Here is a 13,350-nt window from a genome sequence, read left to right as displayed (position 1 = left end):
TGTCTACCATTTTGGATTTTTTTGTTGGGGAGGGGGTTAAAATTTGAAAATGGGACTTTTAGATATTTTCCGTGAAACTTGAGAATTTCCTCTTTCCAACAGTACAATGTTCGATCAAATCGGATTCATAGATGAGTAGCTATGATTTTTCAAAATCGGTTGATTCATTTTGAAACACCCTGTATAACGAGTACCTAGGTTAGGTGCTATAAGGAAACTAATAAAGTGTGTTTTTTTTTTACTTTCTCCCCCTATACCATAGTATATGGAGAAAGTATTGTTTTCGTCAAAATTTTCGAGTTTGAGTTTTGAGTGGATATATTCGTTTTGGGTCCCCCTGGACCCAAAAAAGTGGTTTTCGAAGTGATGTCTCTCTCTGTGTGTGTGTGTGTGTGTGTGTGTGTGTGTGTGTGTGTGTGTGTGTGTGTCTGGATGTGTACAGAGCTAGGGACTACACCTGTGGTCCGATTTCGATGAAATTTGGTATGTAGGTTCTAATCCATGGTATCTCCAGGTGTTTTTTTCATTTTTTGAAACTTTGATTTTTAATGGGGATTTCCCCATAAAAACCCATAAAAAACCGGAAAAATTGGATTTTCTCGAAAATGGCCCGAACGATTTTGATAAAAGTTGAGTATGTTGTAGCCCTTTAAATTCTGAACAAAATGGTACAAATCCCATTTCTGTAAAAATTACGGTTCAAAAGTTATGGTAAATTATGTTATTTTCCCATAAAACCCCCATAAAATAACGAAAAATAGGATTTTAGAAAAAAAAACACGGTTTTATTTTAACATAGTATGTTATAGTCCTTAAAGTTTTTATAGTTTTTCATTTAAAAAAAAATTATTTTTAATGGGAATTTTCCCATAAAACTCCATAAAATAACGGAAAAATAGGATTTTCCCAAAAACGGCCTGAACGATTTTCATAAAAATGTTGTATGTTATTGTCCTTTATATTCTGAACAAAATGGTACAAATCCCATTTCTGTAAAGATTATGGTTCAAAAGTTATTGTAAATTATGTTATTTTCCCATAAAAACCCCATAAAATAACGGAAAAATCGGATTTTTACAAAAATGGCCCGAACGATTTTGATAAAAATTAAGTATGTAGTCCTTTAAATTCTGAACAAAATTGTACTAATCCCATTTCCGTCTCACCGCTTACACATGATAAAGGTTGTTGACAAACTTATGGGAGAAAGTATGTGTCAGAATGCTGATACCGTTTATTTATTAAAATATCAATAGCTTAGTATGAAACAAATAAATCCGCCAAGTTTTGATCAAAATATATCCATAAACAAGCCAACTACAACATTTTACAATATTATCCATAAGAATAACATGAGATTTTTAAATTAAAAATGTTTTGAATTTTCTCCTTAACCAATCACCGTACAAAAACACGTTGGGATACTAAATTACAGTATTTGTTTTTTTTAGATCTTTTCTTTTACGAAGCTGACTGAGTGATTGCCAGGGTCATCCCGCTTGACTTGATGGTTGAAGAAAGGATTAAGAGAATAATAAGGGACAAAGAAGAAGGTGTCGACATCAAGGAGACCTTGATGATCCGAAGGGAAGAAAGACTCGTTGACTGGCAGAGACGGTGGGAGTCAAGCACAAAAGGAAGGGGAAGTTTCAACCTCATCGATGATGATCTTTGCTCTCATTGAGAAGAGCTGGAGACATCGCAACACGTACTGATGAAGTGCCCATTATACGAAGAAGAAAGAAGCGACATGAGGGGATTCCTCCGACAAAAGACATGGGCTTGGGAGAAGATCAACTTCTTGAGATACTAAAGAATCTGCACTGGAGTTTGCCAGAATGTGCCGAAGGATAGGAAAGAAAAAGCATGAATTTTAAAAATGCAGGAAGACAGGCTGGAATGTGAAAAGGACAAATATTAGGAAAGATGAAATAAATTAAGAAGATTGAAAAAAATCCTATGATCCTAGTACAGAGGGTACTAGGTGAGGGGAGAGGTTTTGGTTGGGCACAGAATGTGCCTTGAAGGACAAAGATTGAAGCTGACAGCAGGAAGAGAAATCTGAAGATTTTTCAGGAAAGCGGCCTGGTGAATAAAACTCTGACTTAAACCAGGGGTGGTGGTAGGACCGCTGGGCTTTGGCCAAACACCTCTCGCTGTGAGTTTTGTATCGATCTCATTGTAGCACCGAAAGTACCAGCATAGACTATAGTGAACGCTTTATCTATGGTACCAGGCAGCGTTGGCGACAGGAAGGGGCCTAATCTGTTGAACGTTGCTAGGGAAGTAATAGCGTATAGATTAAACATGTCAATAGACTCCTGAGTCAGAAGGTAAGAGTTTAGTTTATGCTATGTCTTGATTCTTTATAAACAAATAAAGAAATGTATTATATTATAGGCTACGGCTTTAAAAAATTAGCCATCGTAGCCGTCAAATCACTATAACTGTTACATTGTTATATGTTATATAAATAATAGAATTAGTAAGTTTCCAAATAAAGTTGATGCATAATCCAGTGGCATATACTGTGTAACATATTTGCAACCTTTTTATGCCAATGTTATTTTATACAATTTATTAATTCTTATTGGCATTAAATAAATACCCCCGCAGAAACAAAACTGTCGACTAAGCGAATTTCCAAATATTTTTAAATAACATCAGGTTTAACGAGTACCTATAAGGAAACTAATACCCCCGCCGCAGCAAACCAGCAGACTAAGCGAATTTCTATTTGCCTGATTGGATTTACACTAAACCCATGTAGCACAGATGGTTGGGCCAACGTTGGCCAACTGTGGGACAGTTGGTCGATGGTTGGTTGGAGCCTCCACAACCAACCAACCGTTGTCCAACTGTATATCTCGTAGTTGGGCCAACCAATATTTACAACTGTGGACCAACATTGGTTCATTGTTAATGAAATACATTAATATGCATTGCTGGATATCATACATCAAGCCAACCGTTGTCCAACCGTTTTTCACTCCGTTGGACCAACAAAAGATACTTTTGTTGGACCAACGATGGTCCATAGTTGAGTTTACACGACTTTCATTCTCTGGGTCTAGTTTTCACAACATAATTATAATAAAATATCTGGTTTTACAATACCTTTATCAGTTCCAAAAGTTTCCAAAAGTTTTTGGAACTGATAAAGGTATTGTAAAACCAGATATTTTATATATTACAGTTCCGGGGCTACAACAATGAATTTTAATAATTATAATAATGCAAATATTTTTTAAATTAATATTCTTTAACTTATTTGCAACAATTTAAGGGGAAAGAGTAATTAATCATATAACAGGCAATTATAATAGCATTAATAATCTAACGGTAATTAATTAATCTATATTCAAATACCAGTATCCTCTCTAACTCCAAAAAAAAAAAAATAACTACTTTTGATGCCTTAACAGATTAACAGAATCATATTATACTGTGTAGTATCAAAAATGTTTAAAGTATTGCGACCATTGCAACTGTCGGCTACTCTTTCACCACTTTAAAACTCTCTATATCAACAATCACAGATAGCTCAGTGGTAAAGTAAGAGGCTCATAAATCGAAGGACCCGGGTTCGAGACCCGTCTGGGCCAAAAAATTTTGTTCTAGCTTTTTTCAAAATTTGTTTTTATGAACTATTTAATCGATTTACTCAACTAATAATTATGCTTTTCGTACTAAATCTTTATTATTTTGTGTGAAATAAAACGGTTGGACAATGGTTGGCTGGAAAACAGTTTAAAGAGGTGACATTTCTACCGTTGGCCAACTGTGTGGCTCCACTATTTACCAACGTTGGCCCAACCATCTGTGCTACATGGGAAATGTCTCCTAAAAAATATCACATTTATTCCCTACTAGCAGAATACCCGTCCTTCATACGGGGGTTGCGTATAAGTATAAAATGCTTATTGCAGTTACTCGTGCTTTGTGTTTGCAATGGAAGAGGACACAGTTTGAGAAAATTTGGTTCTTTTAATTTACGGAAGCTATAAGTATAACACATATACCTATACTATAGCAATTATGTTCTACCACTATACCTAAACAATATCCACACAATATCAAAACATTATTTATAAATTAAAAACACAAACTTAACTGTAAACAATTTTTTACCCCATAAACCCCTGTTCCCCCGATCATGCTGGTTCGCAAACTCGTTCGAATAAACGTACGCTTACACGTTTGTATTGAATCTAATCAAAATCGGATGATTTTTGCTCGAGTTATCGCGCTACTGGAGACATATATGAATATATGTCACACAAATTTGAACGAATGGTGTTCTTGTCCTCTGGTGACATCAAAATGAAAAAGTAAATCGTTCCCGGGCCTAGGTCTTACCGTGCCACCTACGGCAATAGCTACTTCCCTATAGGGAAATTCGCTCAAACGGAAAACATTGATTCAAAACTATTTAAACAAATCGGATAACTATATCAAAACTTGATAAAGGATTAATGAATAATGGAGCAAGTCTTAACAAGTGGTTTAAGAGCACTCCTGTTCTCGATGCTTTGGGTTTGATTTCCACAAATAACCAATGACAACTTGGATTGCTGAGTATGAGTATTTGCCCTCCTGTTAACCAGAGGGTCAGCGATTCAGTCCTATAAGAACAGTATATACTAGCTTTTTGTGGTTCTTAACTGGACCCAGTTATCCTTTATCAGAACTTTATGAATGGTCCTGGCTAATAACTAGCTGATCTCAGTCACTGTAACAAATAAGCTATCATATCATTAATTTAATGAACACTCATAATTCCGGCCATCTTTGCCTTACGATACGCACCTTGTTCTCGGTCTACAAAACATGTAATCTAATCTAGCCTACAGTGCAAGATACATTAAGCGGTGGCACTGGGACGCTGACCCCTACATCAGGGTCTGTTTCCGTCGAACTACTGCTTTGGGGGTCTGACTTAGGGGAGGTACAAATGAGGCATTTAGTTCAAAATTCCTCCGCGAACAGCGCTGTAGTAGAGAGCACTTTGGCAATGAAGGTTTACTAATCGCAAAAATAGTTCTGTTCATAAAATAAAATTATAAATGCCTCAAATTCAATTTTACTATTTTTTAATTATAAAATTAAACTATCATAACCTAACCGAACTAACCAAACTTGCTGATAAAGAAATAATATAACAAAAGTTTAGTAATCGGAAAAATAATTCTGTTTATTAAATAAAACTAGAAATTGCTCAATTAAAATTTTATAATGACTTAATAATAAAATTAAACTGTAATAACCAAACCAAACCAACCAAACTTGCTGATAATAAAAAAATCTTGGACAAAAAGTTAACGCTATCAGCGGGATTCGAACCTGGGACCTACAGTATATCAGCCCGGCACGCCAACCTATAGACCACCGAGGTCGATGGCTGTTGAACGTTTTGTTACGGTAATGGCGTTCCCTCAGCTAATAAGAAGATCTCAGCTGTCATCGTAGCCTCTTCTATACCTCCCCTGAGTAAATACCCTGCTTCGGCCATTAACTCGCCAAAAACACATCCATATAAGTGCAGGGAATAAGGAGGAAATAATTTTATCCACTGCTCTTTGGCCACCTCATATTCCTTAACCTTAAAGATTTTTGGATGGAAAGTTCTTGAAATAACGAAAAAACCATTGAAATTCTTTCAAAATATCATAAGCACAGCTTAAAATTGTCTTATGTCAATTTTGTACCTAAAGAATGCAGCTTAGTTCACATAATAGTCATTATCGATATTATTAATTATAGCTCAGTGGTGACATCGGCACAAAGAAATTTCATTTCATTTATTTTGTAATAGTATGTCAAAGGATTGTTAGTAAAAGTATCACGTACATAAAAGTAAAATAATTACTAACTTTTTTTTGTGTACAACTGGGCTCCTTGTTCTATAGTAAAATATGTAGCATGTACTAGTGTACTAATATTTGTTTCATATTTTATATATTTTACCCATAAGGATGATTGATAAATCTATTAGAGAGTACCTTTTTAATCAATGGTAATATTATACACTAATAATAACCTACAGCACTGACATTTTGTAAGATCTTTTTTATGTAGTTGGCGATTCATGAACAGCTGGTTATCTTCAATCTAGAACGGAACGCAGCTTCTTTTCTTCTGACTGAACTGAAAACGAAAACTGTCAATCGGTAGACTTTGTAGTCTGTTGATTGGAGGCAAAAATCTAACCAAGAAGAGAAGTGACAGGAAGTAACATCTATTTCCAAACAAAATTGAAGTGGAAATCTCTGGAAGTTTGAAGCCTATATTCAAATTGAAGTGAAGTCATGGCAGACATTAAACCAGAAGTTAAGCCTACTGAGGAACAGCAAAACTTTGCAGTAGGTACAACAAGTGACCCTAAGAATGTACAAGAGTTGACTCAATATGTAAGTTGGTTATTTATACTAGGGTATCAGTGTTCCAGCTAAATTGAAGCAGAATTTTGTCATTTAACTACACTTTACAACAATCTAAAATTTGTAGATTACCCTCAGGTAAAATATGAATAGGTTCCCCTATCAGACAATTGAGTAACGCTAAGTTACTAGACCTAGATTTTATACAAGGCTATGCAATGATTTGAGCAACCCAGCAGTGTCAGTCTGTTAGGAAACAATAAATAATAATATCGTGCACAAACCGAATGAAAATATTGATCGATATATCGTATGCAACAATCGAATAATCGATATTTTCATTCGGTTGTTTGTGCCAACAGATATTGAAGCCTACCCAATATTGTTATCCCAAAAATAGTGTACTAAACCTAATATCTTTATATTCTTTAAACACAACTTAGTACATTGGTATTATACAGAGGCAACCCTTATACAGCGCGCTGCGGCGGTTATCTTAGGTTGGGTTATCATCAATAGAATGTAAGTTATGTCTCATCTGGTATCGTTCGATTCATAACGAAAGGAGGACTGTCCTACAAACATATTTAACTTATGATAACTGGGACTGGGATGGTGACAACGTCCTGTAATCCAGCCACCAGGGGGTCACGAATTGTGGATATTATTATAGGCATACACTGTGGATGTGATACTCCCTGGCGTGGATTAACGTCTGCACTAGTGAGCAGTAGGACTATCAGCAGTACCATCCTGAAAATTTGACCAATTCGTTTAAGGAAAAAATGTGGTCGGATTCCACTATAAACTGTACTGTAGGTCCCTTAGTTGCCATTAGCTGTATGGTCAATTTAGTCTAATTTCGGTAAACAAGACAAAAAAATGCAATATAACATATAAGAAGTATAAGTTCAGTATTACCGGGCTATTAATTAACAGCTATGTCTTAGGTGTAAACTTTTATTTTGGTTTTGACTTTACGTTAAACGTGAAAAATAAAAATGACAACTAAAGTGAATTAACTTAGCTCAGTATACTCGCTTGACAATGTGTGGGAATAGGCAGGAACTGATTGAACTGACACAATGTAGGCATATGAAATAGCTACTAAATTTTATTACACTACCGGTACTCAGTAATCTATCACCCTTTATAAAAACTCAAACATATATAGGCCTACTGTAATCAATAATTCAAATAACGTACTAACCAAAGAAATAAATTTGTTTGGAGCCCCAGTATGAAATGAGAATTTGTTAAATCTACAAAAGCGACACCCGTGATCTGTTTTCTCTCAAACCCATCCTCAATGTGCTGGGTCAGGTTTAAAACTTGGCCACAACAAGACTAGCCTGATCGAAAGCCTGCCTGTTGTGGAATGATCTTTTGTTCCAGAAAATTGCCGATTCGATTGAGTATTAGACGTTCTAATATTTTATATGTGTGGCATAAGAGAGAAACAGGTTGAAAGTTCTTTTGGATCTTTCCCAGGTTTGAGCAGTGCAGCCTCCATGCCTTTGCATTTGGCTTACGCACATGTTCATGAGGCTCAACAACCATTGCATGGCATTTTTACCTAGGTTCTTTAGTTGTTCGACTCTGATCTCGTCAATACCTGGAGCTCTGTTAGTCTTTAAGCTGGTAATGACTGCAGTTAGCTCGGACATGGTGAATGGTTCTTCCTGGAAATGATTCTCACTTGCCACATCACGCACAACAGGCTCCCGGTATTTCCTTCCATAGGTTTTGCCATTTAAAAGAAGGTTGGTAGCGACTTGATCGGCAGTAACCGTTGTAAAGATGTCTTTTGGTTTTGTCGCATCTCCATTTATGTTCTTGAGGAACCTCCAGGCCCGTCTGCTGTTCACCTGCATATCTAAACTCTCCACAAGATCACACCACTTAGTTTTGCGATTTTCGGCAATGACTGACATAAGCTCTTCACCAGCTAGAAGTGTGTCCTCAGCAAAGGGATCATTGTCAAAGAGACCTTGGTATCGTTCTAGCAGTGGCTTTGCCTCTTCAGAGAGTCCTGCGATGTAATGGGTTCGACAGCCTCTAGGTATCATTTTTCTCAAGACCTGCTGGACAAGCTTAGCGAAGGAGTCATACATATCAGGTTGTGGAGGGATATTGGCGATTTCTCTGTCAATGATCTCCCTAAAACCCATCCAGTTGGCCTTTTTGAAATTAAACCTGCGCCTTAGAGGAACAACTTCAGGTTTAACAACAGCACTAACGGTGCATACTATAGGTCTGTGTTGAGTTCGGGGAATCGGATCACCTACAGACTTTTCACACTGGGAGGCAATCCTGCTGCTCACAAAGATGTTGTCAGGGTTATAACCCCTCTTCCATCTACCTGTTAAAGGAGCAAAGGGAGCTTAGGATCGTGTATGAGCTGCAGGTCATTTGCCTCAGCCCAGGTTTCAAGTTTTGTCCCATTTTCACGTGTCTCTTTGTATCCCCAAGCAATGCTCTGACAATTAAAATCCCCCAATTAATTAATATCATCATAGCATAGATTATCGGGCTCTGTAAATACATACTGAGATTCGGGAGGCTTATACAAAGAGGTGACACTGTACTGTGGTGTCCTGACCGTTAGTATCTCAGTATTGTTCCTCTCAGTAAGCGAAGCTGAGGTGATGTCAATGTATGGCCTGGCAAAAACAGCACTACCATATTGATCATGAGGTCTCTCTAGAATCAGTCTCATTCCCTCTATGTTGGGTCTAGGTTTTAAAATGCCCCGGTGTGTTTCTTGCACAAGTAGGAAGTCGCATTCGTACGTCTTGCACATATCGGACAGTAATACTTCTTTGTCTCTCGATATTCCCTCGATATTAATCGAGATCGTTACTAATGGCCGTGAAAAAGACCATTTAAGCAGATTCATGTTTCGAAGTCGTCCGGCTGTAGAAGGATTTGCCGCTGACATGTCAGCGTTGCCCGGGGTGCGCCCGATTGTGATGTCGTTCATAGCGTGTAATGGTCACAATCTTCGGGGAGGCTCCTTCTGTGCACCCCAAGCTGTTTAGCTGCTGATGACGGGTTTGCTGAGGTCAGTAACTTCTTATTGTTTTTAAGCTCGCAAAAATTAAGTAACTTAATTATCCCATTAATTTAGGCTACGCCTAACTTAAATTTAAAGTTATCAAAAGCAAAGTAAAAGCAATTGAATAGCTAACCTTCGTAATAAATCAACAATGATTGGCATAAGTTATATACCTACGAATGTAGCATATGTTACAGTGAAGTTACCTCGTCGAAAGCATACAAATGAATTAATACGGTTCGGTTGAAGCTTACACGCTCCTTGGGGCGAATTAAAATACTAGCCAACAGCTGATCGAAGATCCGTCTGATTGTCTAGTCGTTGTCTCTCGTCTGTCACCAAACACCAGTTTCAGGGGTTACATCGTTTTTGGTATTAAATATTTATTTGTAAAATGGTGTTGATCCTCTCAAAGTGAACTGTAATCTGGTTGGTTTGATTTGATTTGGAGTGTTATTATAAATAAATATATGTTGTGTGAGTATGTTTATTCTTTATTGTGTTTTGAGTCTATGCCTACTTCCTTTGCATACTGGGCCCAGTTTAAACTATGGCTAACACTTAGACGTTTGTGTTTATTCATGGTACGTTTTTACCTCCCAAAATTGGGTACCTCAAAATATAAGTTAGGCCTACCTCATATAGAAATCTCAAAGTCATTTAATAATGAAATTTATTAAAAACATTTCTGTAAACTTTCCGAATGAATTACAAAACTTATAAGAAATGTACATACAACATAGTAAATAAAGGTTTGTACAGAAAATGTTAACATTGAAATTGTTTTGCTATGTGATCAATATTTTAGTAAAGCCATAAGTAAAGAATGTGAAACCATAGCAAATGATTGCTGGATAGCCAAGTAAATAGTGATTACCTTTTAATCTGAAGATCACTGGTTGGATTTCAAATTAGATTGGACACATTTGCCATTATTTAATTAATGGTGCTATCTAACAAGACCAGGTTTTTGATCGTCCCCTTACAAAAAAGGTAAAAAAAAATCCAATGGCATACAAACAAACAAAAAAAAAAAACAAATACAATCTTTATAACAATGAAAAATCTTGGCCTCAATACAGTTTGAATCAAGGCTTTAAATTTCAGTTTAATTGGCCCAATATTTGTATTGTTATGTCTCAGATGCCAGGCTGAATACGAACCCCTGTGATTTAAGGTGCCAAATGTCATGGCACAGTAACCAACAGTTTTGTGTCCTTAAACTTCACAAAAAATACTAATATTATTATTATTTTTTCAGATTCAAACATTGCTTCAACAGACCCAAGACAAATTCCAGACCATGTCAGAACAAATCATCACAAGGAATATCCTTTTAACTATTAGGTTTTAAACCATTTGCTATACTTTGTAACTTTAATATTTTGGGATTGTAAACTATATCTCAATTCTAGAACAGGTAGAAAGATATTATAATAACCCCCGGGGTATGTATATATACCCATACCCCATGGGTATACCATGGGGTATACCCCAGTATACCCATGGGGGTTACATGGTGGGGACGAGGTGGCCATTTGGTCGGGCCATCACGCCTGATCCAGCGACCAGGGAAGTAAAGGTTTAAAAAATCCCTCACAGATTTAGCCCAATGAGGTGGAGTGCCTCCTTGCTGGAAAACTATCATAAGTTGCAGTTCTTATAGTTGAGGTACTACATACAACTCCAACATAACCAAGTAAACAAACCCATTTACAATTTCTTTGGCAACGAAAATTCATCCTATGATTCCATCATGCATTACACCGCACCAAAGATTTAGTTTTGGACTGGCCCTTTCATTTTCAATCACGGTCCTGGGATTTTAACTCCCTCAAATTCTACAATTATTGTGTCTGTTAACCTTCCCACTTAAATGGATAGTCGTTGAACTGCTATAGGGGATTGGGTTTCGTGAAAAAACAACACAAACTGTGATTTCTCTTGTAAACTCACCATTTCTGATTTGTTATTATATTGAATCATGATTGTATTGTTGTCAATCAGCTGTGTTTAGGCATTACCAATTTTATTAAAAGTGTGGCTCTAATGGTTTTCGTACAGCAAAGCTATTAAATCAGACCAAGACTTTGTGGACACCCGGTACAATTGGATTCTTTTATGAAAACGGACAAAATGTTTCTTACATTTTGACCTAAAATTAACTAGACAACTTGTGTGGAGGTACAACGCTTTTCTCAACCTTACAATTGAAAGTTTGAAGCTGTTTGGTGGATTTGAACTAAAATTAATACCTATTTAAAGCTGTCTGAATACATTTGTTGTTGTTCTACATTTTAAGGAGTTTACATTTCCAATGAACCTTATTTCTATTTACGAGTAACACAAGGGTCCCTTACCTTGTTCCTAATTATTCAAAATTTAAAGGAAAGACTGAAAACGTTAGATTTACTTGTTTGAAGAATCCCTCAGAAAAAAATTAAATGTTAAATTGTTAAATCTCAATTTTTAATTGAGTGTTTGTAAAATATAAAGCGATTTGCTACAAAAAACTTAACCGAAATAAAAAAGTAGGCCTTACATCATTAAAACATTTTTGAATACAAATTTGGTACCAAATTGAAAGGTAGCTAGACCTAATCACATTTGCTGCAGTACTTATTTCATAGACAATTTTTTTTATTATTATTTTCATTTTCTTCAAGAAATACAATAGCCTCATGTTTGTTTAGATTTCTTGCTTTACAAGTATTTTCTGGTCTTAGGTCTTTGGTTGAGTAAACAGGTCGTTCCACCAGCCAGTCTTGCAGTCCCTGTTTTAGTGTGTTTCCTCTCGGTCTTAAGGTAGTGCATTGATAATCTTATGACTGATATAGAATGGTTTCTTACAGAACTGTGTTGTATGTTGTGCAGGAAGGCTGAAATCTGTTGCTCATCTGGTCTGGTATGGGTGAAAATCTCCAATCCTGGGAAGGTCCAGATTGTAAACGTCATAGCACTTTATATCATTACAGTTGTTCAATACACTGACCGACTGGACCTTCCCAGGAATGGAGATTTTCACTCATACCAGACCAGAAGATCAACAGATTTCAGCCTTCCTGCACACCATACAACACAGTTCAGTAAGAAACCATCGGCCATTGCTATCGCTCTATTGCTTAGGAATGTTGTTTTCGCAGGCCTTTGGTTCACCCCAACCCTTCACACAGGTACTGTAGCCCCCTGGTTACACTCGTGGCCTCATCTGATTTGCTGTTGCTGTTATCATATTACGTGTCTACATTAGTTGCCTGAGTGCTAACACTAATATTCTTAGTCTTACTCTTTATAAGTGTAATTTTGGATTGGTATTATGTGCCTTAACTGATTCTTACTAGATGAAATGGGGAACCGCATCGATGATTTGGAAAAGAACATCTCAGATCTAATGACCCAAGCAGGTGTCGAAGGAGCAGAAAAATAAGTCCTTCAAGATTTAGCCTATTTGACTTGAAATTTATCAGTGACTTAGTGTACTTCTACATACCTCTCACATTTAAGAATCAAGTAATATTTAAATAGCAGTCATGTTCAAAAGTGTTCCAAATTTTTTTTGATTACTCTATTAGACTACTATGTTATTTATTTTATTAATACACCTGTTATTTTTTGAGTTTGTATGATATAACACACTTTTATACAACCAGCTGTGTTTATTGAAGTCCCTCAACCAAATCTGTTTTACAATAGCCTCATCTAAGGCCGCTGCGAGACAAAAGTGCCACAGCCACAGTTTGGTATTCTGAAAAAGCTGTTACACTGGAGTGTATGCACAATTAAAATCAATATAATTCATGTTAAGGTTTGTTATTCCTGTTATTACCATAGCAATAGCTATCCCGGTGTGTATAAGAGAAGGCTATGGTTTTACTATTAGCATCAGCTTATCTAATTTTATCATTATTCATC

General features: G+C 36.4%; 1 protein-coding gene across 1 annotated transcript; it reads left to right on the top strand.

Moving 5' to 3' along the window:
• The first annotated feature begins 6,148 nt into the window (after positions 1 to 6,148).
• Positions 6,149 to 13,084, top strand: LOC129000879 (heat shock factor-binding protein 1-like). Its single transcript, XM_054427945.1, has 3 exons — positions 6,149 to 6,410; positions 10,700 to 10,766; positions 12,777 to 13,084. Exons 1-3 carry the CDS (start codon positions 6,309 to 6,311, stop codon positions 12,863 to 12,865), a joined length of 258 nt encoding a protein of 85 aa, XP_054283920.1. The 5' UTR covers positions 6,149 to 6,308; the 3' UTR covers positions 12,866 to 13,084.
• Positions 13,085 to 13,350: the final 266 nt, after the last annotated feature.

This window comes from Macrosteles quadrilineatus, unplaced genomic scaffold (genome assembly GCF_028750875.1).
Source record: "Macrosteles quadrilineatus isolate MER2022 unplaced genomic scaffold, UCM_ALF_1.0 Scaffold_8__2_contigs__length_117827958, whole genome shotgun sequence".
NCBI classification, from domain to species: domain Eukaryota; kingdom Metazoa; phylum Arthropoda; class Insecta; order Hemiptera; family Cicadellidae; genus Macrosteles; species Macrosteles quadrilineatus.
Note: the sequence above shows the minus strand (reverse complement) of the source record. Positions and strands in the feature narration are given on the sequence as shown.

What these genes read in the sequence shown, in the direction of transcription:
- LOC129000879 (XM_054427945.1), top strand. Translation starts at nt 6,309, where the DNA reads ATGGCAGACATTAAACCAGAAGTTAAGCCTACTGAGGAACAGCAAAAC. An exon ending in TACAAGAGTTGACTCAATAT is followed by an intron (nt 6,411 to 10,699) that starts GTAAGTTGGTTA and finishes TTATTTTTTCAG; the next exon opens with ATTCAAACATTGCTTCAACA. An exon ending in AGAACAAATCATCACAAGGA is followed by an intron (nt 10,767 to 12,776) that starts ATATCCTTTTAA and finishes ACTGATTCTTAC; the next exon opens with TAGATGAAATGGGGAACCGC.